This window comes from Eulemur rufifrons, chromosome 1, assembly GCF_041146395.1.
Source record: "Eulemur rufifrons isolate Redbay chromosome 1, OSU_ERuf_1, whole genome shotgun sequence".
In the NCBI taxonomy this organism is placed as follows: Eukaryota; Metazoa; Chordata; class Mammalia; order Primates; family Lemuridae; genus Eulemur; species Eulemur rufifrons.
Window position 1 is genome coordinate 12669540 of NC_090983.1, and position 25540 is coordinate 12695079.

At 41.5% G+C, this 25540-nt stretch overlaps 1 protein-coding gene across 6 annotated transcripts in view; it reads left to right on the plus strand.

The window, feature by feature from the left end:
• DOCK10 (dedicator of cytokinesis 10) overlaps positions 1–21342 on the plus strand; it is a 251705-nt gene extending 230363 nt beyond the window's left edge. For 3 of the 6 annotated variants that reach the window (XM_069466706.1, XM_069466686.1, XM_069466715.1), the window contains exons 48-56: positions 745–851; positions 2581–2703; positions 2843–2956; positions 10313–10459; positions 12528–12738; positions 14265–14455; positions 16260–16360; positions 16533–16671; positions 20588–21342. In XM_069466706.1, the coding sequence (XP_069322807.1) occupies positions 745–851; positions 2581–2703; positions 2843–2956; positions 10313–10459; positions 12528–12738; positions 14265–14455; positions 16260–16360; positions 16533–16671; positions 20588–20704 (1250 nt within the window). In that variant the 3' untranslated portion in view covers positions 20705–21342. The remainder of the gene's footprint in view (positions 1–744; positions 852–2580; positions 2704–2842; positions 2957–10312; positions 10460–12527; positions 12739–14264; positions 14456–16259; positions 16361–16532; positions 16672–20587) is intronic. The other 3 variants (XM_069466724.1, XM_069466695.1, XM_069466733.1) reach the window with 1 other exon arrangement.
• Positions 21343–25540: the final 4198 nt, after the last annotated feature.

Below are 25540 nucleotides of genomic sequence, written 5' to 3' on the forward strand. Positions count from 1 at the left end.
GGTTATAGGTAAGAAAACCAAGAGAAGCTGAATAACCTGCCCCAGATCTGGTGGTTAGCTTGTGGTGGAACCAGAGTTCAAGGACTGGGCTGTGCTTGGCCACTCACATTCCCCACCATTCAGACCTGATCCCTCCTCTAGGAACATTGACCTTTATCAACTGTTTTCACATAGATCTGTAGAGGCAGGCCTTTGTTAATCTTGGTGGCTACGATACCAAGAAAATTTGAGAAAACTTCTAGATAATGCAAAAGAGTAAAAATAGCAAGGATTGAGCATTGCCTTCATAATGCACTGACTATACCAGGTGTTTTCTCAAATCTTAATGTTGTGAATCCTTTCAACATCCTTTGAGATAGATATTAATGTCTCTAGCTTAACAAGAGAGGGAGACAGTCTCAGAGAGGTTCATTAAACCAAAACATCAGAGTTACGTCTACCTACAAATCCTATGTTCTGTCCATAATCCCATGCTAGCTCTTTATAAAAAATGTGTTACCTGAAAATGATACAAAAGTCACAAAAAGGGGAATATTGGTTGCCTGGCAGAGAGTATTAATCAGTAGTCATAATCTAACCATCTTGTTCGTCGTGCGAGCTTTACAATACTACCATTTGTAACCTCATGTTGATTGTGTGATCTTTATAATGCTGCCTTTTGTAACCTCATGAAGAATGGCGTTATCTAATCTAAGCAAAATTTGGCTCAAATAATAATGTTTTATTCTCCTTGGTCCTCCCAAGGCATGTTCTCCATGGGATGGCCAGCTTTTCTGAGCATCACACCAAACATTAAAGAAGAAGGAGCAATGAAAGAGGACTCGGGAATGCAAGATACACCATACAATGAGGTTGGACTAAAATAATCTAATGTACAGTAACTAAGTAAAAAATACATTGAATTGCAACATTAAGCTAAATAAGGGGAAACAAGCTTATTCAGAAGTCAGATAAAGCTACTCTATAATATAACATAGTCAAAATAAAAATCAAGCTAAAATTAAGCCAAGATTAATAGAAATCAGATTCCGTTGATGAAGCATAATTCTCAATGAAAATTTATGCTGAGCTTTGCTTCTGTAAGATGAACTCAAATGTATACGATCAGCTCTTCTATAAGATATACAGTCTCTGGTATTTTGGTAAAGGTGGCAAAGGATGCTAAAAATTTTACCAGCTAGCCACAGCTTTTTTCTCTTAATGCATTAGCAAGTTTATTTACAAATGCAGTTGAACAAAAAGGCTCACTATTTTCTGCAGAAAACCTTCTGATATGCAAACCATAGTTATTTTTCATTAGTAAAAAGAAGATGCTTTTTACTAAGAATTACTTAGCAACAATTCTGATAAAGAAAATAGAACTCCCCTCATCAAGTAAATAAAATATTTCATAAGCTAACTTTTTAAAATCTTAATATTACATAGGTGGAAAAGGGATACAGTACACAAATTTGGGGATGGATTTTAATAAAGTTTCACCTGTGGTTCTACCTTAATTTAGTATTTATTGCAACTAAACAGAGTAAATGCAATTACATAATTATATTAACTATTTCAAACAATGTTTAAGAACCTTTTCTTAAAAGGCACTGTTGAAAACATTCCAGTAATTTCATGCGTTTGTTTTAGAGCTTATATAATTTGATTCCGTGTAATATTTATTAAACCACTCATATATGTGAGGCATTGAGTTAAGAGCTGGGAAACATAAATATAGCATAATGCCTATTGTCGAAGAATTTAGAATCTTGAGAAAGACAGATTTCTTCAGGGCAGGGTGTGGCCAGTCAAAAATAGATGCCCAGGAACTATAAATCTAGGCATCATATATGGTTGCAATTGAAAAGGGAAAAATTTTTTACATGACAGTGGTTGGACTGAGGATGAATGGGACATAAATAAAATTTCTCCATTTTTGTGCTGAGACGATATTTGATAGAACTTGAAGGTGTCAAATGAGAGAAGGTTCTTACAGGTGCAGCAACAACACAGGCAAAAGTGTGGAGGGGAGAAAGTATTCTAAGAATGCAGTGGGGCGGTGTGGTATGGCCAAAGCGCAAAGTCCATGGCAGAGTCTTGAAAGAGGAGGACACTGAGAGGGAGATTGGTGGCAGATTATGGAGCCACAGCATTGAATGCCGTGTGAGAGAGTTTGGACAGCAATTTCTAGACTGGAGTTCCCACAAAGGTTTAGGGCACTGGAGATCTCATGATCAGATTTATGTTTTAGAAAGTACTGGAGAGGAACAATTGGAGAGGGAAAACATTCACTAGAAAATGACTGCAGGGGTCTGGGAGTGGCGTTCATAGGGGTTTGATTTAAGTCAGTGACAATGAGACTGAAAAGAACCAGACATATCTGAAGGCATTTTATAGATTGAAATTAGCATGTTTGAGGCACTAACGGGGTGATGGTAAGGGATAGGGAAGAATCCAAATGACTCCACTATCCCTGTGCTGGGTCGTGAATGCCAGTAACAAAGGAAAAAGAATGTGTCATTGCAACAGTTTTGAAACGAAGTTTCAGGGATGAGCCACGATGTAAATCATGTAAAATCTTATTTGATTGGGGAACCGCAGAATATCCTGGTGGAGCAGCTGTACCTGTGTGTGGAGTTTCTTTGGAAGTCTGAGCGATATGAACTCATCGCCGATGTCAACAAGCCCATTATTGCTGTCTTTGAGAAGCAACGAGACTTCAAAGTATGTATTCGAAACCCCTAGAAACTAGTTAAAAATATCCTATTTTAAACTGGCAAATTTCTTAATATTTTCAAAAGTACACACTCCCAATTTTTATGTCAGCATCTTCTTCATGAAAGCTTTCGATTTATGGTTTCAGAAATTGTCGGATCTCTACTACGACATTCATCGGTCGTATCTAAAAGTGGCAGAGGTGGTGAATTCAGAGAAGCGTCTATTTGGTCGCTACTATCGTGTGGCATTTTATGGGCAGGTAAGTTCACTAGAAATAACGTGGCCCACAAATTCTGTTGTGCAGTTGTATGTTCTCTTTCATTCTTTGTAAGGCATCTCACTGCGTGTGCCAGTGGATCGAAGGGGTATGGGTGTGGGTGTGCCCGACTCTCCTGGGGTGTTTCTCTGGATGTGAGGGTCTGTACGCTTGCCCATGGGAATGTACTACATTGGGAAACAAATGAACAAAGAAATCCACGGGCCTTAATACAGGACAAGTTAAAACAGTGACTGCTAACTTCTTGGAGAAAGAGGGCACTTATTTTTCAGCATTCTCTTCTTTCCAATTCCCCCCAGAATATCTAATTACACACGGATGTCCTATATTAAAGTAAAATTAAATTAAACATGTTTTAAGACATGACATTTCATAGTATTCTAAGAAATAAAAGAATTCCTAGGGGCCCCACCGTATCAAACCTCTGACTTTGCAATCATGCCATTTTTTTCTACCACAGTTTGTAGGCAGAATACTCTATAGTTATTTTGTTTCCTGTATGGCAGGTCAATATAATTTTAAAGTTATCTTTCTCAGTTGACTGCATAAGTAACGAACATGATTGGAAATACTAGCTAGCCACAGCACTGGTCCAAAAGTGAACATATTATGTATTAATTATAAATGTCTCTGAGCAGCTCTTTCCGTGGGCTAAACCCTGGCACCATCTTGTTTCTTTTCCAGAAGGCTTATGACACTATTGTATCAGCAGATGCATTTCAGATTGTTTTTCTTGTGGATAAACATCCCATGCTTTTTTTTGTGGTTACAGTGGCGCTCAGACTTCTCACTTCCTTTCCCCCGTCTCATGTAAAGCACTCTAGCACTTAGCTGCTTGTTCTCCTCAGCTCCTTGTTTTCTTTAAGGCTACAGCTGAAGGAGTCAATCCAGCGTGGTCATTCTAAATCATCTCATGTTGAAGTCTTTTGAGAAACATATTTTCTTCTAATCATCAAAGGCAGCTTAAAAACTAATTTCTGACTCAAGAGATACTCTCCACCTGAAAAGGAAAGTATCATCAAGTAGCCACTTATCAAAAACAAATTAATCCAACCCGGATTTTTCTCACTGCACAGCAACATCAGGACGGTGGAGGCAGAGAAATCTAGTGTTGTGAGGAACAGAGATCTACATAGCCTACAGAAAAAAGCTAGATTTAGACATTTGGGGTCGATGGAAAAGAATCTGAACTATCTGTAGTGTACCTTGGGGGAGAGAGAATTGTGGGAATCTTCAGGAGGGAGGAGAAGGAAGAAGAAATGGTATCTTGGAAGCCATGAAAAAAAATACAAGTTGTGACTTTGGTGAAACATTAGCAAGAAAGATGGCAGTAAACTCCATCAACAAGGGGATGTGGGAGTTGAGGAATTGAAAGGAGAAAACAATTTCACAGAGGATGGGCACAGGCTAACAGAACAGCACAGGAATAGCCCATAAGATATGCTTTTGGAAAACCAAGACATGACTCTACAGCTCTCCGGGTGTTCTTTCCAACAAAAAAGTAATAAACTACCATAAATACACTGGTCATGAAAACCAGATTGCCTACAAGATGGTTTCTCTAACCAATATCTGAGAGATGGGCTATTAAGCAGATAGAAATTAATCATTCCACTTTCCAACTAGCTTTTAATACAGATATTTACTCTTTTCTTCTTTTGGTCTTGATTGTTCCAGGCTGTGGTAAGTTCTCTCTCTCTCTCTCTGTCTCTCCCTCTCTTTCTCCACACCACCCCCCGATCTGCATGCTCTAATAATCCTCACACTTCCCTCTGTATGGTTTTACTGAACCTTAACTTTTTTGTGCAAATCAACATTTGGTACAAAGGGTAAGATAATTCTGCTTCCATTCATTTTGGAATCATCCTACAGTTCTTGAACTAAATTCTGTGTTTGCCAAGTGTGTGAATTACAAAAATGTATCCTTTATTTTTCATACATGTTACCTTTATGCACAAAGGCAGATATAGCCTGAAAGCCTTACACATACAGACACACACACACACACACACACACACAGACACAAATATGGGTACCAAGTATTTTAAATATATGTAGAGTAGACCTAGTATTGCAGACTGTCTGCTCATTTCAGGCCACTCTGAGTTGCAGCTTCTTAAAAAGATCCGAGTGGCCAGAATTTTACAAGTTGGAGTGGAAGCTATAGATGGGCACCTTCTCAGGGTACTAAAAGAACTCTGCCCTTTTCCAAAGGAGTATTTTAGAGAGGTGAGGTCCTATGGTGGGGTGCTCTGAGCATCTACAGAGGTGATGGCATTTATTCCCAACACAAAAGATGATCGGGGAATCAATCTTTATGCAGTAGTTCAGATTAAGTCTCCAGAGATGTAGAAAGAAGCAAAATAAGAAATCTGGAGAACAAGCCAACTCAGAAATAACCTGCCATTACCTGGAGCTCAGTGACAAAGAAGAATTTTCTTTGCATTATTTTGAGCCACATGAAATTACCTATGTTCAACCAGTTTTAACCTACAAAAAAATGGCAACTTTATATGGCTTAACATAATTCTTGTCAATTAAGCTGGAAAGAGAAATAGAGAAATTATTTTAATATCCACACATTATCTGTCCACATTCAGCCCTATTTGTCTGACGAGTATATACTTTTTTGTAATTCTGTAAATCCCTTCCCATATCCATACTGTGCCAGTATTTTCTACCTTCGTTTATAAATTTCAAGCCATGGGTCCTTAACTCACCTACTAAAAGAATACTTGAAAACCCCTGTACTAAATAGACTGAGGTGGGCAACGGGGAAGGATTGGGGAGGGTTACTTTCAAATGACCTAACTTTGTTCTTTTTTCAGACTCCTCAGTAAAGTGTGCTGATTGTGCTACTGACGTTTTTTTTTTTGTTTTTTTGTTTTTTTTTTAATGCTGCAGTACTCTCAATTGTCTTTTATAAAAAATTCCAAAGGCAAAGTGTTTTGTTAAATCTGCAGACTGAGAACCTGCCTAAGCATGGCACTCCATAAGCTCAAACCCCAGCTGCCTGTGAATACGAGAACTGACGGAAGTCATCCTGATAAGCAGGAAATTAGAGCCTCAGTCACCATTGTTCAGATGATATTCAAATGCCTGTCCCAAGATACCAGATGGAGAGTGTGAACTATGGTATTAAACAGGAGCAGACAGCACACATCACTTCACACTTGATGACAAATAAATACCACATAGACTGGAACATTCCCCTGAACGTGTGCAGAATCAAAGTTCCAGAGATCTAAGATTGACTTGACTACTTCATTAGCATAATCCCCACAGTCAAAAATAACTTCTTATTCATGATGGTGCTTTATGTCCCTGTAAGACTCACCTTTTAATATCCAAATTGACATGTCTTGCAATCATGTTAAAAAGGTTATGGAAATACAATATGCAACCGACTCTCTACCTCCACAAAGATCTTTGGGTACATATTTCAGTGTCCCATGTGCACTAGCACTGTCATTTTATAGTATTGGCTAGGGTATTTAATATTATGTCTGCACTGAGCCAGACACTAGAAAACAAACTGAAAACGGTTCTCATAGGAAGAATTTTTAAAAATGTAAGTCTTGTACAGCATGCATTTTCTAATGCAACACCTGGCATCATTGGCTATGGAAATTTTACACATAGCAGCCTATATAAAGTATCACCCAAAGTGTCCCTGAAGTATTGATTTCCAGAGTAATGAAACAGCAGTAGTGATCAAACATCAACTGTGATCAATGAAATCCTTAGGCCCTGCTATTTAGCATGAAAGCAAACAACTGAATGTCCATTGCATAACTTAAAAGAACAGATGCCCCTGGAATTAATTAAATGAAAGACCTGGGAGAATTTTATTCTATTCACCAAAGAATATAGATTCTGTGATTCTCCGTCATGCCTACATGGGTGTACTTGCATCTCAGAGTCTTAATAAAAAAGAAATTGGGGAAGGAGAGAAGGTGTACATGTAGTTTAAAAAAACACTGTATCTCTGCTTTGGAATGAGATACACCCTTCCAGCTCCCCACCTATGTGAAAGTCACTGAACTAGACTACATATATATACTATATAGTTAAACACCATAATTGAGCTCATATTTATGTGGAACCATTTCTCTGAATTCTTGTAGCTTCTTTTCTCTTAGCTCTTAGCCTATTGTTAACATTTTCTGATCCGTCTTTTATACACTAAATTCTTCTTTGAATGCATTCTTTTCTTTAAGAACTTTTAAGCAATAGAATATATACCAAGGGCACTTATATTTGACATCCCAGTGATCATCCAGGGACATTGCAAGATTCTGAAGTACCTGCAAAAACTTCTAAGAAGGAGGAGTCAATGATTTTAGTTGTTAGTTTATTGAAGTACTTTTTTATCATAATTGATTGCTTTGAAGTTTAATACATGTTAATTCTACTGACTGAAAGTCCTTGTTTAACTGAAATGTGCTGTTTCCTAACCACAGCAGATGAAGGTGCTTATTGCTTTATAAAATGACATTTTTAAAAAATCAAAGTAGCAAGGGAAATGCAGAGATCACATTTCCCATTGCCTTGAAATGCAGTCAATTCATAACCTGGAGGCTAAAGCAAAAGAGAGATTGACCTTGATTTCATCACCCCATGCCCTTGTTTATAAATCATTTATTCTATAGACAGAGCTGAAACTGAAGCCTTCCTTCAGATAGTGTGCTGTAGCTCAGTGGGCTTTGCTTTCATGGTTTCCCTGGGTAAAAGGTAAGCATCCATCCCAAATATTTTCAGAGCTGCCATCTGTCTGGCTCCAAAAGCTCTTTGCAGAAACCCCAGCAGAAAGCAGATTAAATTCTTTATTCTGCTGTTCCTGCTCCTTCTTACTCATTTCATAACATAGTCTCAAAAGGTTTACATTTCAAAGCTCTTCTTTAAAAAGTTCTAATCAGTATGTCTTTCTTATCAATCACTAACCAAAATATTGAAATGAGCATCAGTAGACCTTTTATAATAAGAAAAGTTGTAGTTCTCATGTGAGAGAAGTGGAAGGTATGTGTCTTTAAGGACTCAGAATGAGTTAAGCTATTCCCCCCGCCCCGATACAAGCCAGAACTCATAGTGCTTTATGGGCACAGAGTTGTCTCTTCATTGTTGCCGCCACCACCACCACCATCCTGATAGCTAACACTCACCAAAGGCCGTCTGTTAACCCAGCACCGTCCGCAGGGCCTCCCAGTAGAATCCTGAGCCAGTCCTTTTCCCGTCTTACTGTCCAAGGAGTAGGGATGAAAGAAGGTCACCAGCTATGACTAAGGACACAAAGGACAATAATGCCATGAAAACTTCCTTCCCACCACTCATTTTCTACTAACTCTGGATTTGGAAATCTGTCAAAGGAAAAATTTACAGTGAAAATGTCTCTTCATACTAGTTTTCACACTGTGGTTAAAAAAAAAAAAAAAATTTTTTCCTGCAACTTATAGACGTTTTTCTCATTGAAATTGAAGTTGTAAATGTTGCTTTAGTGTTGGCCCCCGGGGGATTCTGCTTGATGGCTTCAAATGTCTTATTTCTCTGATGTGTCAGTCTGTCAGTTTTAGCCACTAACTTCTGACCTTGAATCAGACAAAACTCCACAAAGACAGCCTCAGAGAACTACAGAGCAGGCTGGGAGTCATGTGGGGATGGGGTCAGACCCCACCACTGCTCTACAAAGGCTGGATGGATGATAGGGAGCTGCTTTTCACGCTTTCAACATCACACGGCACTTTTTAGCAGTTTGGAGTCAAGGTACTCGCAATTAGTTGTGTTTGGTCTTGAACGTTTCTCAAAGAAATTGTTCCACGAAAACATCTTTATTAAAAGCAATGGAGTCTTTTCCAGTTATATCTGATGCAAATATACCTTTTTCAGATGTATGAGCACTAAGAACTCTTTCATTCATCTGTGTATTCATTTAACAAATATAAAGTGACCTCCCCCTAAAGACTAGGCATTGTGCCAAACGTGGGGCATGCAGTAAAGAACGAGACACGTTTCCTCCTTAGCCCAAAGTCAATAGGAAGATATGCAAGGAAACAGGCAATTACCTGATTGGCAAGAACTGTGCTGGGAAATGGACGAATACACAGCTAACACCCACTTATGCAAAGTGTCCTGCTAAAAAATGAGCAAATTTACATGTATGAAAATGCTTTGTTAGTATAAAGCATCATACAGGTGTGACTTTGACAATTATTCTTAGATTGTCTCACATCAGCCATGGAAAATACAGCACTGGAACATTTTCTCTACTTTTTTACATATAATGAATATTTTCTAATAATCAAAAATTACTTTTAAAAAAGTATGGCTCGGTTTCCTTTAACCTCTAGTATCTTCACCCAGACCTCAAAAGCTCTTTCTTTGCAGGTCAACTCTGCAGGCAGAAGAAACCAGATACACTTGGACTCTTAACTCCCAACTTAATCTAGTATTCTGAGACCACATGTATTTTCCACAGGAAAAAAATGCTTCTGTGTCTCTTCAGAGAGAAGGAATTATAAAGATTGCCTCACTTGGTTATCTTCGGATAATGGAATGTTCCGTTTCCCCTGTTCTCAAACCAGGCAAATATATTAATAGAGGTTAAAACCTCCTTGCCCTTATGGAAAGAAAATGATGACATGGTTGCTATTTTTAATCGTATGAGGTCTAGCTTTTCAAGAATGTCAAACGTCTGTTAGTACAGTAAGCTGAATGATTAAGTTACATATAGCTAGACTGCATCACGTCCCTGAAGTCATATTGATGTAAAGTTATTCTTTTAATAGCAGCACTTGGGAGCATACCACATGTAATTTCTGTTATGACAGCGATACAAAGTGGTGTGGTTCTCTGTCTAAGATGATGTGGGATGCATATATCCCATTCAGATACCTTTACATGCCTTACAGTGTTTTCTGTGTTAGTTTCAAAGACTTCTGGAAGACCTTATTAAAAATGATACTATGACTGCTCTTTGAATAATGTCCAAAATTATTCCAGACTTTGTGTTCTACCCCAGGCTACCACAAGAGGGCATTCATCCCCCAAAATAGATGCAAGCAGATATTACCATTGATTTCTACATATAGAGAAAATATTTGTAAGGTATTTCATGAGGTTCTTTGGCCTGGCTGGGAAATATTTGCATTGATATCTGATTATAACGTGACATTTTGTTTTCTTCACTTCGTCTTCTCTGATTTTGAATTTGCTCAGGTGCTATTCAATGGCTTGGATGACAACCAAAAGACTGGATATATTTTTTAAGTAAATTTCTTTGTTTTACTTATGACTTGTAATTGGAGTTCTCTAATAAAATTGGTGGTTCATTATGTTCCATAGGGTTTTTTTGAAGAAGAAGAAGGTAAAGAGTATATTTACAAAGAGCCTAAGCTGACAGGTCTCTCGGAGATTTCCCAAAGACTGCTCAAACTCTATGCAGATAAATTTGGAGCAGACAATGTGAAGATAATTCAGGATTCCAACAAGGTAGAGGAAAATCAATATTCATGCAAGTGCTAAGCATTTAACATAATTTTTTTATTCTTTAACTACATTAAGCTTTAACTTTCTGCCTAACTATGCAAAGTAAACTACCAAAGCCATTTTGAGTGTTTTGCTTGTTTGTTTATTAGATGGTTGGTTGGTTGGGGGTTTTTTGTTTGTTTTAGTAACTTTTAGGTCATTGTAGAAACATCTTACTAAATTCTCTACTTCTCCTATAGGTCATTTGCATTTTAATATCAATCAAAGCATTAAAGTGATTGAGCCCAATGATGGAATTAGAAAAAAAAGCAAGTTGAAAATATTCAGTCAAAAAGGTCTTCCTAGGCAGTAATAATTTTGAAAGCTACATTATATTAAATTGTGAAAGTTATATTAAACTATAAATATTCAATTACTCTCCTCTTGGCTGCATAAAGTATAGTTGCATCCTCTCATTAGATTACTCAGCATCTTCATTAGCCAACCTCTATTAAGCTCCTGCCGCATGCCAAGCCCAGAACTGAGAGCTGGGGCACATGGAGTCTTTCTCCAGAGCTCACATTTCACATGGGGCTGAGAAGAGAAGGACTGAGTGACAATTAAATGAATGCAATGAAATACGACCAGAGAGTCATGCTCCAAGTTGTAGGGAAAGCTCAGGGTAGGAGACTGTCAGAACAGCTCATTCTTGGTTGGGCAACATTACATAAAGGAGGTGATGTTTGAGCTGGGAATTGCAGGGTAAGAAGGTGGTTTTGGGAAGGAAAGGGCATTCTGAGAACCCAGCACATGCAATGACAGGGAAGAATGAAAAGGAGAGATGTGTTTTGAGATCGGCAGTTCTTTGAAACAAAGGTTGGATAGGAGAGTGTAGCAGAAGGTGGAGCTAGAAAAGGTGGTTTGTGCCCAATGGTATAGGGTTCTCCTGGGCCATAGAAAAGGTCTTCCTTTTTCTGCCCTTTTACAAGTTAGCATTTGGAAGAGTCTGGGCATGAGATCACTGGGTCTGGGCAGAAGTTTCTGCACATGTGTTCATCATTCTTGTGCTTAGCTTGAAAGGTACAGTCACCTTCCCCAGAAAGGCAGGCAGCTGGAACTGCCATGGTAGTGTCACTCCTAAGCAGAAAGCATAGACAGAGTTCCTAGTGGGAAGAGAAAAAGGTGAAATTTGGTGTCAGAACAACTTGAGTCTTCGTTCCACTGCCCCGCCACTTCTCACTGGTGATCTTGGAGAAATTAGCTGGCTACTCAGAATCTCCATTTTTAATCTGTAAAATGGTTACAATCATACCCACCTTATAGTATAATTATTAGTAGTATTACAATTAAGTTCATCAGGTTCCTCAACTCTCTGGGATTGCATAGGCAGTGGATGGGTAGACAGATGGGAAAAATTAGTTTAAAATTCTTCAAGTTAGCATTCAAAAGGAGGCTGAGAATCACGTCTTCTAACCTCAGATGAGGGCAAGTGCAATGCCCCAGAATTTCTTGGGCCCCGCCCCCTTTGCCTTGCTCTTGTCGAGCCTATTCACCAAAGCAGAGTTAGTAAAGAAATTGCATAGGATATTTGTTGCAAGTAAGATGAATCTGAAACATTGAAAATGCAAAAATTTGGAATCATTTAATAGGCTAATCAGCTAACCTGCTAAATAGGCAAGGAACCTCCCTCCACATGACAAGCCCAAAGCCAACGCCCGGTCTAAGATCATATCTAAAGCATAGAGGGACAAAGAGATATATCAGTATCTGCACTCTCAGAAAGCTTCCATTCCAGACAAAGGCGACTGGACATTCATTACAGAAAATAAAGGATTAAATAATGTGCCACAGTTGGGCACATGCCACAGAGAGCCTCAGCCGCGTGGGTAGCTGACCCCAATCCCTCCCTACCACGATCTGGCTGCCTGACCGCAGCCCACTCCTCCTGTGGTCCCACCAGCTCTGACATGATTGCCCCTTTGTCTCCCAGGGGAGGGGACAGCCTCCCCAGGATGCGAGTGGAGGGAATACAGAGCTTCCCGCTTTTCTTTCGGGAGACCCTCATGGCTTTGCCCATAATGTGTTAACACAGGTGAACCCCAAGGAGTTGGACCCCAAGTACGCCTACATCCAGGTGACCTACGTCACGCCATTCTTTGAGGAAAAGGAAATCGAGGACCGGAAGACAGACTTCGAAATGCACCACAACATCAACCGCTTTGTCTTCGAGACGCCCTTCACGCTGTCGGGCAAGAAGCACGGCGGAGTGGCCGAGCAGTGCAAGCGGCGCACGGTCCTGACGAGTAGGTGCCGGCAGGGGGCGCGTCTGCACCAGGGCAGGCCCCGTGTTAGGCTGGATCGGTGGGAGCCAAGGGGTATCTAAGTCCTGCAAATGCCGACTTGGGAATGCTTGCCAGGAAGAGCAGATGTCCGCCTCTTTATTCTGTGTTGAAAGGGAGACCCTCGGCTGGGGCGCGGTGGTTCACGCCTATAAACCTATAATTTTGGGAGGCTGAGGCAGGAGGATCATTTGAGGCCAGGAGATGGAGACCAGCCTGGGCAACATAGTGAGACCCTGTCTTTACCAAAAATAGAAAAATTAGCCGAGTGTGGTGGCCCATGCCTGTAGTCCCACCTACTTGGAACGCTGAGGCAGGAGGATTGCTGGAGCCCAGAGGTTTGAGGTTTCAGTGAGCTATGATCACACCACTCACTGCACTCCAGCCAGGGCAACGGAGCAAGAACTTGTCTCTAAAAAACAAGAAGTTGACTTCCTTGAGAAGTCATCCGGAGCAGAAATTGTCAGTAGAGTTACTATATCACACCTGTTCCCTTTAGGCTGTATGTCATAAGGGTCATGGGTCAGTGTCTTGAGAAAGGCACGAGGGACTCTAAACTTTCCCATCCTCTCTCTCCCTGGTATACCTTCATTTCTCCAGGGCTAGCAGTTCTCGTAATTGTGTACTTCAAGGCAAGATTCTAAACCACTCTGGGATTCAGATGCTTCATCTGTAAAATGAATGCAGACGTTGATCTCCAACGTTCCTGCCGGCACTATCTAGCTCTATTCTATGAGCCAGCCATCCTTTCATTTATTCCACAAACACTTAATGAGTGCCTGCTGGGTGTCAGGCACTGTTCTAGGTACTGGCGATGCAAATAAATAAAACATGATTCTCGCCCTCAAGTTACTCACAGTCTGTTAGGAGAAAGAGTCAAGTAAAGCAAGAATTTCAGCATCAGAAATGAAATGGGAACACACAGGAGGGGCTCCTGAGGCTGATGAGAGGCAAGGTGAACACAGCTTTCTGGAGGAAATGATATGTAACCTGTTTGGTGACATGGGCAGCCCTGGATTATGTATAGATCTAGAAATAGTACTGACATCGAGACCATAAGAAACTTATCCAGAACTTCTGTCATAAAAAAAGTCTAGAACAAAGCTATAATAATATATACTATTCAGTATATATTTAAGCATTTAGTATTGTGGTATAGTGCAGTTTATATTTGATTTACAAGTTGCAGGGGAAGCTATCATCTTTTCCGTGTTTAGAGACTCTAAAGATCTGAATCAGCCCTGAGAATGAGGACTCGTTGGCAGTGAAGCTGAGAAGGGCACGCCAGGCCACAGTTGCTGGGACAAGAGCTAAGAGGTCTGAGAGAGGATGGCACCTAGCAGAAAAAATAACTCACACACACAGAAAACATGCACAACGGAATGTGCTCTGTGCTCTGAAATGATATAAGATCCTCTGGACCTGCAGGGGACCCCCTGACCCTTCACTAACCCTCAACCCTGAAACTCATTTGTGTGGCTTTTGTGCAGCGAGTCACTTGTTCCCCTACGTGAAGAAGAGGATCCAAGTCGTAAGCCAGTCGAGCACAGAACTGAACCCTATTGAAGTGGCGATTGACGAGATGTCCAAGAAGGTTTCTGAGCTTAATCAGCTTTGCACAATGGAAGAAGTGGACATGATCCGACTGCAGCTCAAACTCCAAGGAAGTGTCAGCGTGAAGGTGAGTAAACATTGCCAGGCCTGAGACGCACATGGCCAGAGAAACCAGGTATAAAACGATGTGGGAACTTTCCTACAAAGAATACAAGAAATGTTTTTCTATTTGTGATTCCATCCAACACCTTTATCTGGGTCTTTAAAATTGTGTTTAGTTGTAAATGCACATTGATGGTGTCCAATACCTGTAGATACGCCTTTCTTAAGTTTAGCTGAAATAAAATGTTTTCTTCCTCAACCCTGCCATCCCATCTTCTGTGGATAACTATGTTCTATGTCTGTATCCTAGAGAATGAATGAACTAATGAAAAAACATGGCACTCTTGTACATATCTGTCATTAAGAGCCTTATAAAATTGTTCCAAAACAAATCCAAAAAAATGTTTACTAGTTCATAAAAGGGACATGAGTGTTTATCTGTCTATCAGGGTTGTGACAGGGAGAGATGGCATGCTCACAGTGAGTGGTTGAGGAAAATAAAATAAATGAACATTTTCAAAGTGTGAGCAGCATTTAGGAAAGCCAGCAAGGGTGTTACCATCCTAGACCTGAAGGTGCCAGGAGAGGAGAGTTAGTGGAAGCAGACTGGGGACTGAGAGGTCCAGCTGATGACAGACAGGCGGGCAGGCGTGGCCTCTGCTAGAGGAAGGAGCCTTCTGCAAGGAGGAAGCCCTGGGGCTCACACCAGGGCCCGACAGGTGAAGTGAGTAAGGCACTCACCTTGGGCATGAAATTTCAGGGGGCCTGAAGCCATTCAGTAATCAAGAGGAAATAATAGTTTAATGTGATATTTTTAAAAATCAAAGTTAATGCCAAGTATCCATAAGGAACAAAGTATTAAAATGTTAAATAAAGACAGGCCAATAACAGCATCCTGCCAGGTGTATTAGAAACTGAGGCGAAAGAAGAAATGAGTGATGCCGATCCTGACACTACTGCACTCCCCTCTTCCCTGATGTTCTTGTCTGTGTCCCCCACCGGATGAGGAGGCCAAAAGGCAGAGGAGCCACTGGCCTTGTCCATACAGGATGGCTCCCGTAGGCACCTGGCTGAGTGGAGATTGCATCCGGAGACACAAAGGATGATCCATCCAGTCCCATTTACCGCATCTGCCACACTGGCCATTCCTGGTGATCATAGGCGCCCAAGTCGGCTCAGATGCAGTAGTATTAGCTGCCTTCTTCTTTTATCTTCTTCCTTGCCAAGGCCAACAGCCACATTTAAAGGTCTCATGCACTAAGGAATATGGACTCCTCCATGATTGTGAGCATGAATAGAACCTGGCATTGTGCATTCATTCAGCAAACCTGATAAATGCCTCCTTGGACTGGAATCTAAGCCAGACTGTCAAGTGAAACACAGTAAAGCAGTGATTCCGGGGAGGTGGCCACACCCCCTACCACTGTAGAATGTCTTTTCATAATAGTTATGTGTTTATTTGAATGTTAAAAAAAATCAAACATTTGATTTCATAAATTTTAAATTTAAATAAATGTATTGGCATTAATAGAAGAGAGTCTAGTTTTCAGATGCAGAATTCTAGTACGCAGATACGGCAAACATGTGAAAGGGTGCCAAGTGGCTGAGGTTTGGGAAGGACGGCAGTGACAGGGAGGGCTCAGATGACGAAGTCTGTGGGACTAGTTGGAAGAGAGCAGTAGAGCAGGTGTACCAGTGAGCGGACTGCAAGGCGGCGCGAGGGAACTGGGTACCGCAGGATTGGTGCGACAGTTGCTACTCCTTCCAGCCACAGAGAAGGCTGCATGGGGTGGGGGGTCATCCTCCACCAATTCCCTTCTCTCCAACAGGTTAACGCCGGGCCCATGGCCTATGCACGAGCTTTTCTTGAAGAAACCAATGCAAAGAAATATCCTGACAACCAAGTAAAGCTTCTGAAAGAGATCTTCAGGTAAGCTTCCCTTGGTTGGAATGTTCCCCTTCAGAACAGGAAGTCCTGAATCCCCCAGGAATACTCTTCAAGGTGGCAGAGCCCAACCGTAGCTCGACTTTGAACTCAAGTCACTGAACTCAGTGCCACTTCCTATGGGTGTTTTTTAAATTCATTTAATCTGTTGCTGAAGGCAATTTGCAGACGCATGTGGGCAGGCCCTTGACGTGAACGAGCGCCTCATCAAGGAGGACCAGCTGGAGTACCAGGAGGAACTGCGGTCCCATTATAAGGACATGCTCAGCGAGCTCTCCGCAATCATGAACGAGCAGGTGAGCTTTCCCCGGGACACGCGCTCTCAGCAGATAGAAAGTGTCCATTTTACCCCCAGCACCCGAGGGACTGGAAAGAGTCTCTTTTCTTTCTGCTAAAGTCACTGCACCTTACGTCAGCACCGTGTTGCTGGGTCATTTTCTCCTGCACGCACAACACCGCTGGCCGTAAAGCAGAGATCAGGTTGGGTAAAAAGGAATATGAGAACCCAGATAACTTCCACAGTTTTCAGAGGTGTTTATCCAAGCCCTAGGAACTGTTGCTTTTCTGGAATCTGTGGGTCGGACTGGACACTGAGGAACACGGGGTGTCATTCCTACTAGGGTTTGCTGCCACACTCTGTCATCCCTGCTTGAGGGCCTCTCAACCCCCAGGCTGCGATGTGGAATTCCACGGTACTGCCACTCAGGGTCCCGCACCACACTCCGGAATAAACCAAGGACCAGTTATGCATGGCCCTTTGATGGCCAAGACGGCCTCTACAGAGGCCGGGCCTCCTGCAGAGGTGCAGGATTGCGTTAAACTCAACCTCCCACTCCACAAGCAAGTCATCCGTGATTTCTGGCATGCATCCAGCATGCTTTGTAAGGCTGTGCACAAAATGTGGGCATTCAACAATCTCGGGACTTTTGGAGATGCTAAAAATCAGCTGGTTGAAAGCCAAGTGCTGCCTGCCTCCCTGGCCTACTTCTCAGGCATCCATCGGCCCTCACGCTCTACCTGGACAGCTCATCATCATGGTCCCCTCTAGGAGTTAGATATGTTCTTTCCAGAAAAACTGAGGGGCAGAACTTGAGACAGTCTCCCGGTTGTGCTTCATGCATAGTAGCCACTCATTTAATATTTGTTCCCCTTCCTTCCCTTAAATGGTCTAGCACTATTAACACTCTTCACAAAATATGAAATGTGTTGTATAGCCTTTTTCCTAATTGCATTTCTCATATTTTTTTTCTTTTTTCCCATATTCTTCTACCCAGATTTTTAAACTCTCCATAATATAATAGCTAGATAAAGAAAAAGTTGATTGACTTATGTTGGAGAGAATTAATCTCCTTGGATAGGATTCCTAGTGAAGGTAGGATTGGTTTGGGCTTTTTGAGGGGTCATGGGAACTAAGTACTCAAGAAAGATGCCTTGATAACCAGGGGGAAATTAGAAATGTAGGAATGAAACAGAACACCACGGATCTGAGAGTTGAGAAAGGAGGTGAAGGAATGCTATCTTCAACTGGAAATTGACCTTGGAACTTCAGGCAAAAATGCTTTTCTCTTTTTTCCCAGCAGCTCTGTCGAGGTCCGTGTTTATACAGCTTCTGTTCCTCTGTGTCTAGTATTTCCCTCAGTACTGTAAGCAAAAGTGGTATGTTTTTCTTTCCTTATGTCTACTCTATCCTTTGTGGCCTTCTTGTCTACCTATCTCTTCCTAGCCGTTCATTTTCCCCAGTCACCTCCATAGTGGCTAGCGTTCTACAGGTTTTTATTTTATTCCATTTCAATGTGGGTCTGTAGGGGGAGGGAAGCCTGGTGATTAAAACTAAAGTTAACAACTTAGCTTTTAAAATGGACGCAAGCAGGCCAGGCGCGGTGGCTCACGCCTGTAATCCTAGCACTCTGGGAGGCTGAGGCGGGTGCATCGCTCAAGGTCAGGAGTTCGAGACCAGACTGAGCAAGAGCGAGACCTCATCTCTACTAAAAAAAATAGAAAGAAAGTATCTGGCCAACTAAAATATATATAGAAAAAATTAGCCGGGCATGGTGGCACATGCCTGTAGTCCCAGCTACTCGGGAGGCTGAGGCAGTAGGATCGCTTAAGCCCAGGAGTGAGTTTGAGGTTGCCCTGAGCTAAGCTGATGCCACGGCATTCACTCTAGCCCGGGCAACAAAGCAAGACTCTGTCTCGGAAAAAAAAAAAAAAATGGATGCAAGCAGGGTGTGGTGGCTCCCTCCTGTAGTCCCAGCTATTTGGGAGGCTGAGATAGGAGAATCGCTGAAGTCCAAGAGTTGGAGATCAGCCTGGGTGATACAGTGAGACCACCTCCCCATCTCTAAAAAAAAAAAAAAAGGAATGAAAATTCTTACTCCATCAACTTCTAAAATGTATTTAAGCTCATTTGTTTCCAAAACAAAGATACACTATCCCCCAAAGTGCTGATACAAAGACAAAGATCAGTTGATTAAGGGGTGGGAAAAATAGTTTCTTTTCCAGGAAACCTTTGCAAAGAAGCAAAATTTGACTCTATGCTTCCTGGAATCTGGCACAAAGAAAAGAAACTGATGGATTGCACAGGTCTTGTTATTCAGTAAAAGAAATAGATCTGTTTGCAGGAAAGATAAGCTTTGTCCTGGTCCTGAACTTTGATGGGGATTTGTCATGTAGGTCTTCGTATGTGAGATTACCTTCCCATACCTATCTACTCAAGCACAGATTCTGGGAAAAGGTACATATATTGTTATAATGAAGATAAAAATTCTGCCATTGAACTTTTTAAGAGACAGGGTCTCACTCTGTTGCCCAGGCTATAGTGTAGTGGCACAATTATAGCTCACTACAGCCTCGAACTCCTGGGCACAAGTGATCCTCCCGCCTCACCTCCCAGTGTGCTGGGATTACAGGCGTAAGCCACCATACCTGGACTCTAGCATTGAACTTTTAAAAATAGAAACAATTAGAATGGATAGCTAGACCTTGAAATGTGAAAATAGAAATAGAAAATAATTAATTACCGATTCATTCCAAAAGTGTCCAGAAAAGGCTTAGCTAGAAGAGTATTCTGTAGCCATCTAGTTAATGAAGGAACCTTCAGTGTAAGGAAAGAGATGGAACAAGATAAAGTGAATGTTAGTGTGTGAAATGGAGATATTGAGATGAAGTGGTCTGAGCTGTCAGTGACAGGAAGGAAATAATTACTTTTGTAGCCAGAATTCCACACTGTTTTATAAATAGCCAAAGCACATAAAAGCCTCCCTTGACTGAGACCAAAGTAAGGCATTTAAGTCTTTAAATGACACATAATTATGAGTTGTTCATGTGGAGTCCGTTTCAACATTCAGCGAAAATGATGGCATAGTGAGGCCAACTTTGGCAGTGAGTATCAAATATAAAACACAGAATAGACCCATTCTGTTATGGTGCCAAGCAGGTGAGATGCAAAAGCATATTGCTCTTAGAGTCTCAGATACTCCTTGAACACATCAGCCAAATTATTTATGCAGAGCTTTGTGACATCCACCATAAGATTTTATTGGGAGTACAGGACACTCAGATGCTCAGTGCTCTGCAGAGGACAGAAATAAATTCTATCTTGGAAGAGGGGCAGAGATCAAGGTCATGGCACAGGGTGGTAATGTGTGAAATTTGTGGGAAAATCTTCATAACTGGAAATTTAGTTAGTTTCGCTTCTGTGCAGAGGTATGTTTGAGAGGTGCCTGGGGTTTCTGGTTATTGTGTTTACATCTGATTATTTGAATATATCTGATAAGAGGGCATTTTATAGGCATATTAACATTATTTTCAAAAGTAAATTCAGGTCAAGATACATTCTTTCCTATGTTTCCATTTATGCAGACACTTAAATGAGATTTCCAATATTTCCCTCTTTTTAATAGATTTGAACAATATACACTATAAACTTTTACAATAGAATAAAATCCTGGAATTACTCAGATGCATTTGCAAGTTTCATTGAAACATTTATAAATTCATATCTGATATTAAGAAAGAGGATTGTGCAGCTACTTTAAATTTTGCCAAAATGACTAGCACGTGGGCTTGGGAAAAAATTCTTTAGCTCTACTTTGATACCCTGCAGGGAATAAAAATCACTGTCCTGGGTTTTAATTTTGTGTTCGGGGATATTAACGTTAACCTCTCCATTATCACTTTGTTTTGTTGTGTTGTATTTTGTCCTGTCTTAAGATTACGGGCAGGGACGAGCCATCAAAGCGCGCAGTGGACCGAATCTGCACTCGAGTAATTAGCAAGGCGACCCCGGTCCTACCTGCGGTCTTGGTGTCGTCCAGTGCGGAAGTCTGAGAGAATGTCTCCGGCAACAGACACTCCTTGAAGAGAACTTTCTGAATTTGCAGCTAATCTCGGGGAAGAGAAAGACAGATTTAATTTATTTGAACTTTTTATGGTGTTAATATTTTTGTTTACCTCGCTAGCTTGAGAATTTTGCCAGCCTCTGGATTTGCACATTTTTTATGATTTTTTTTTCCTTTGAGCAGTGTTGATCAAGCCAAGCTGAATATCTGCCATGAAATTCCAGTGAATGTGTAACTCCAAAGCAAACCCTAAGTTTGCTGTCAGATATAATATGTTCGATGCCCTGGTCCTAGTACACGTATTTTAAACGTTAAAGGGAATGTTTTTGTAACATTTAAGCATATTTCAGATGTAAATAAAAGATTGTAAAATATATGGTTTTTACCAAATTTAAAAGATCTTTTTTTGGTTAATACTTATGACAGTACTAAAATTATATGAATAACATTTCAGATACCATTATATTAAAATATTTGTGTATGTGTACAAAAGTGTTGATAAATACTAATCTTTAAAGTTTGTGGAGTTTCTTTATTTGTAATATATGTGCTCTTAAAAGCAATGGGATGTGAAATTATGACAGTATTTTGTTGTTGTTAATAGAAATAAAAAATACAGTTACTTTGTATTTGGTTTCCTCTTGAAGAGTGGGTAGGTTACGAGTAAAAGTGGTTCACTGGACATCTGTCAAACGCAATACTTACGACGCCTTATAAAGAAGTCAGGAAGTTCCTCCAAAGATGAACTAGACAGATCAAGGAGTTTTGAACCTAAGAGAGTATTTGAATTATTTGAGGAGAACATAATGAATCACAATCTTGAGGGTTGTGGGAGTTACCAGACTGTTCACAAATATCCCCCTTCTACCGTCCACGAACGTGTGGTAGGATTGCACTTTCCTGCCTCTTTTGAAGTTAGGCGTGACAAGGTGACTTGCCTTCGTCATTGAAATTTGAGCAAAAGTGACGTGTTCACTTTCAGGCAGAGGCTTCAATGTCGGTAAGTGGTTCTGCCCAATCCCCTTCCCTGATGTAGTTATCTTTGAAGCACATAAAGATGAAGCCTATATCAGCCTGAGCCCCCAAAGGACCCCAGTGAGCAAGACGCACACATGCCCTTCCCCAGCTAACCCTCTTGGTCCTACAGCTTGAGTGAGAAAAGCCACTCTGTTGTGTTAAGGTCCCCAAGATCCAGAACTGTTTGTTACTCCAGCATGATGAGCTTATCCTGGCTGGCCTGTATTTTTGATCAAAGCTGGGACTGATGCTGGGCCAGGTTTGGGGACCACTGACACATTCCACCCTCCGGTCTGCCAACATCAGCTCTAGTGGAACTGAACTAACGACCTGCCTCAGGATGCAGAAGGCCGGCTAGACAGTGTCATTTTATATTCACCTTCAGCAGCCATTCCAAAGTCCTAGACTCAAAGAAGGAGACTTTAGCTGAGTTCATTGTTCTGCTGTGCGAATCCACTGGCCAGTAGTATCTGCATGCAAAGGTAAGAACACAGGATGGGGGTTGCAACACATATTTAATATCTATGCATTGTGTACACAGAAGTGATAAAAGGATATTTGGGGTGAGAATTCATCCCTCAAGACACATTTAACTGCTCTTTTCTCAAACAAAGCCCACTGTTTTATTTTAAAAAGATCTTCCTGGGATGAGCTGAACTCTGGCTCAAAGCATCACCCCCAACTTCATTCTGGGGCCAGTTCTCTTGGTTCCCAACTGCAGGGTGTCAGTATCTGAGCTGCTTTTCTCTAACTTCCCATCTGGATTTTGAATCTGCCTTAGACATTATTGCTGCTCCAGGAACCCAGGAAGGCTCTTCTTCGGTATCATCTCCCACCTAATTGTCACCACGAGGCTTAATTCCTCATGCCCATCCCAATCCACCCATCTCCCATGTCCCAAGGACACTGTCAGCAACGGGTTGCCATCCAAACCTGAAAACAAATCCTCCAAGGAAATATCTAAGGAAGTAATTGAAAATAATAGATTTTTTTACCCTTGTTAACTACCAGATATTCTATTTTTTGCATCCCAAACAGCAATATGTTAGATGGGTTCATTATATTTTGCCCCTAAAGTGGTTCACAGAACAAGGAGTTTAAACACAAATGCTCTAGAGAGAATTACCTAAGACCACTCTGCCTTAACAGCACTGACACTCACCCTGCGCAATCCCGGCACCTCTGATTCCCTCCTGCGTTGGAGCCGATGCATCAAACTGGCTGCCCAGAGACTGAATCCAGCACACGTTTCATCTGCCACACATCGTGGCTTTAATTTTTCTCAATTAGGTGTCAACATTTAACTATTAGGAGACTTTATGTAGAAGTTCATCTTCCTGGTATCTGTTGAAAATTTGGCCATCTGGCAATGCTGGACTCACAGTCCCACATGACAAGGAGTTCAAATTGAGACACTGTTGACATCTTTTCACGTGATTTCTAGCTTGCTGAAGTCTACATCAAGCCCTAACGAACTTATATCAGGTATAAGGGGGTTTATTTGCTTTGTTTTGTCTTGTTTTGTTTTTAGAGCTAGAGTTTCGCTCTGTCACTCAAGCCAGACTGCAATGGTGCAATCATAGCTCACTGCAGCCTCCAACTCCCAGACTCAGCAATACTCTTGCCTGAGCCTCCCTGGCTGGGCCTGCAGGCATGCGCCTCTACACCTGGCTAATTTTTCTTATTTTTTGTAGAGACAGTGTCTATGTTGCCCAGGCTGGTCTCACACTCCTGGCCTCAAGCAATCCTCCCACTTCAGCCTCCCAAAGTGCTGGGATTATAGGCATGAGCCACAGCACCCAGCCTAGGCCTCTGTTACTTATATTTTCTGCCTAGATCTCATAGGCCTGTGTAGATCCAGTTCAGACAGATATCCATCTAATTGTAGTGATAGCTTGGTGTGGACAACAGACCACCTACTTCATGTAAATGCATATTTTAACATGTTAAAATGCATATTGCTGAGCTCTGTCAGACTTTCTGAAGTAGAAACCCCTAGGGGTAGATAGAGCCCAGTACCCAGGCACACGTGATTCTTAGACGTACTAGGGCATAAAAACTCCACTGGGTCCTCTGCTAATTAGCTACCCCTAAAAATACTTTGCACAAGACAATGCCTTGTAAACAGTGACCTGATTTTGAATTGCCAAGACACTGAATTCTTACTTTTATATTCGTTTTCATCTTTATATAAATTTAATCTGAATTAATACTCTGCAAAATAAGCTCAGTAAAAAATGGTAATAAATCTCCCCGTTCTAGAGATGAAAAGGCTGAAAATAAGAGAAATGACATTATTTCCCTATTATTTACCCTGGAAGACATCCAACACAGAATACATGGATCTGATACCTGGACGTCAGGCCTGGCTCCGTCCCCTCATCCATTCGTCAGCCCATTCAGTAGCTACCTCTCTTTCCAGTCTCCTTTCAAAGTGCAAAATGCCCAGACTGTAAAAAAAAAAAAAAAAAAAAATTAATGTGTCCCTTCATTTTTGGTAACAGTTACCTTACAAATAAGTGTCCATTATCCAAACCTCACATGGTACATCCCTCTTCTGTGTTCTCCTTTAGGAAGTGGTACAAATGGGCCGATTGGAGCATTTCCTTCCCAGCGGCAGGCAGCTTTCTGTGGGATGCAGTTGGGGAGGGAGAGTGTGTTACTACGAGGGCTTGGCTTTCAGAACCCTGAATGTTGCTCGGCAGAAGTATTTCACCATATTTGCAGACAAATGATTTACCATCTTATAATATTAGTCAAACTCCAGAAAGTCAAAAATATATGTATTACAGAATATCAGTGCTCCCGTGAGCAGTTAGGAAATAAAAAACATTTGTGAGCAAGTGTGACAAAATGATCCTAAATCATATTTAATATTTGCTCATATTATAGGTGGCCCTCATGTCCTCCACCCCCACACTTGTGTCAGTGAAAAATTATATATAACATAAGGTGTTTATCATAACATATGCTGATGATACGATATTGGTGGAGTCTGGGCATGATTAGCATTCAGGATTCTCTGCAGGAAGCCCCTTTTCTTCCTCCTAATTGCAGACCCTGTCTGCTTGTCTACACGTAACCTTCGCTACAGCCACAATGTTCTGCTCACCTAAAAAAGCCCTACCTTGCTCCTCCTCCTGGCAGAAATGTCCCTTTCCCTTTTCTCCAACCGCGTAAACCCAACCCATAGACATCAGGAGCTGGCATAATTCATACGTGTGATGGATGCAGTGAGATCATAGCTAGACCCACCCTTCACTGGGGCTCCCATGTCCCCAGCTGCTGGGACTCGTAGCAGCTGATGGCTCTCAGCTGAGTCCCTCTTGTTCAGGGTCACATCACCAGCCCAGAGGAAGCTCATTTGAACGACTGATTGATGGTGGAAAGTACAAAAGCCTGTCATTGCCGCAGTTCAGGACAACTCTAAAAGGCCATCCTGGCTCCCCAGCTCCTACCGACAGGTCTCTTGGAGCTACTTCAAAGTTCAACTCCTCCCTCCAAGAGGAGTCCAAGAGTGCTGATCCCCAGTCCCTGCCCTACACATAAAGCTCCACCTCAGAGTCTGTTTCTTGCAGAGTGGACTAAGTCAACAGCTTTTCCGGAGCTTTGCTTGTGTTCCTAGTGTGTCTGGATTTCTCACCCTCTTCCCATGATTGGCATGTCCTGCCTGTGTCTCCCGTGTTCCTCTTTGCCTCAATTATGTCATCAGTTATCATCTCATGTGACCAGCCATGCTTTCTTTCTGCCCGTGTTACAGCCTCTTTGCAGGAAGATTGTGTCTTAATCTTTGTAGTCTTGGCTGTTC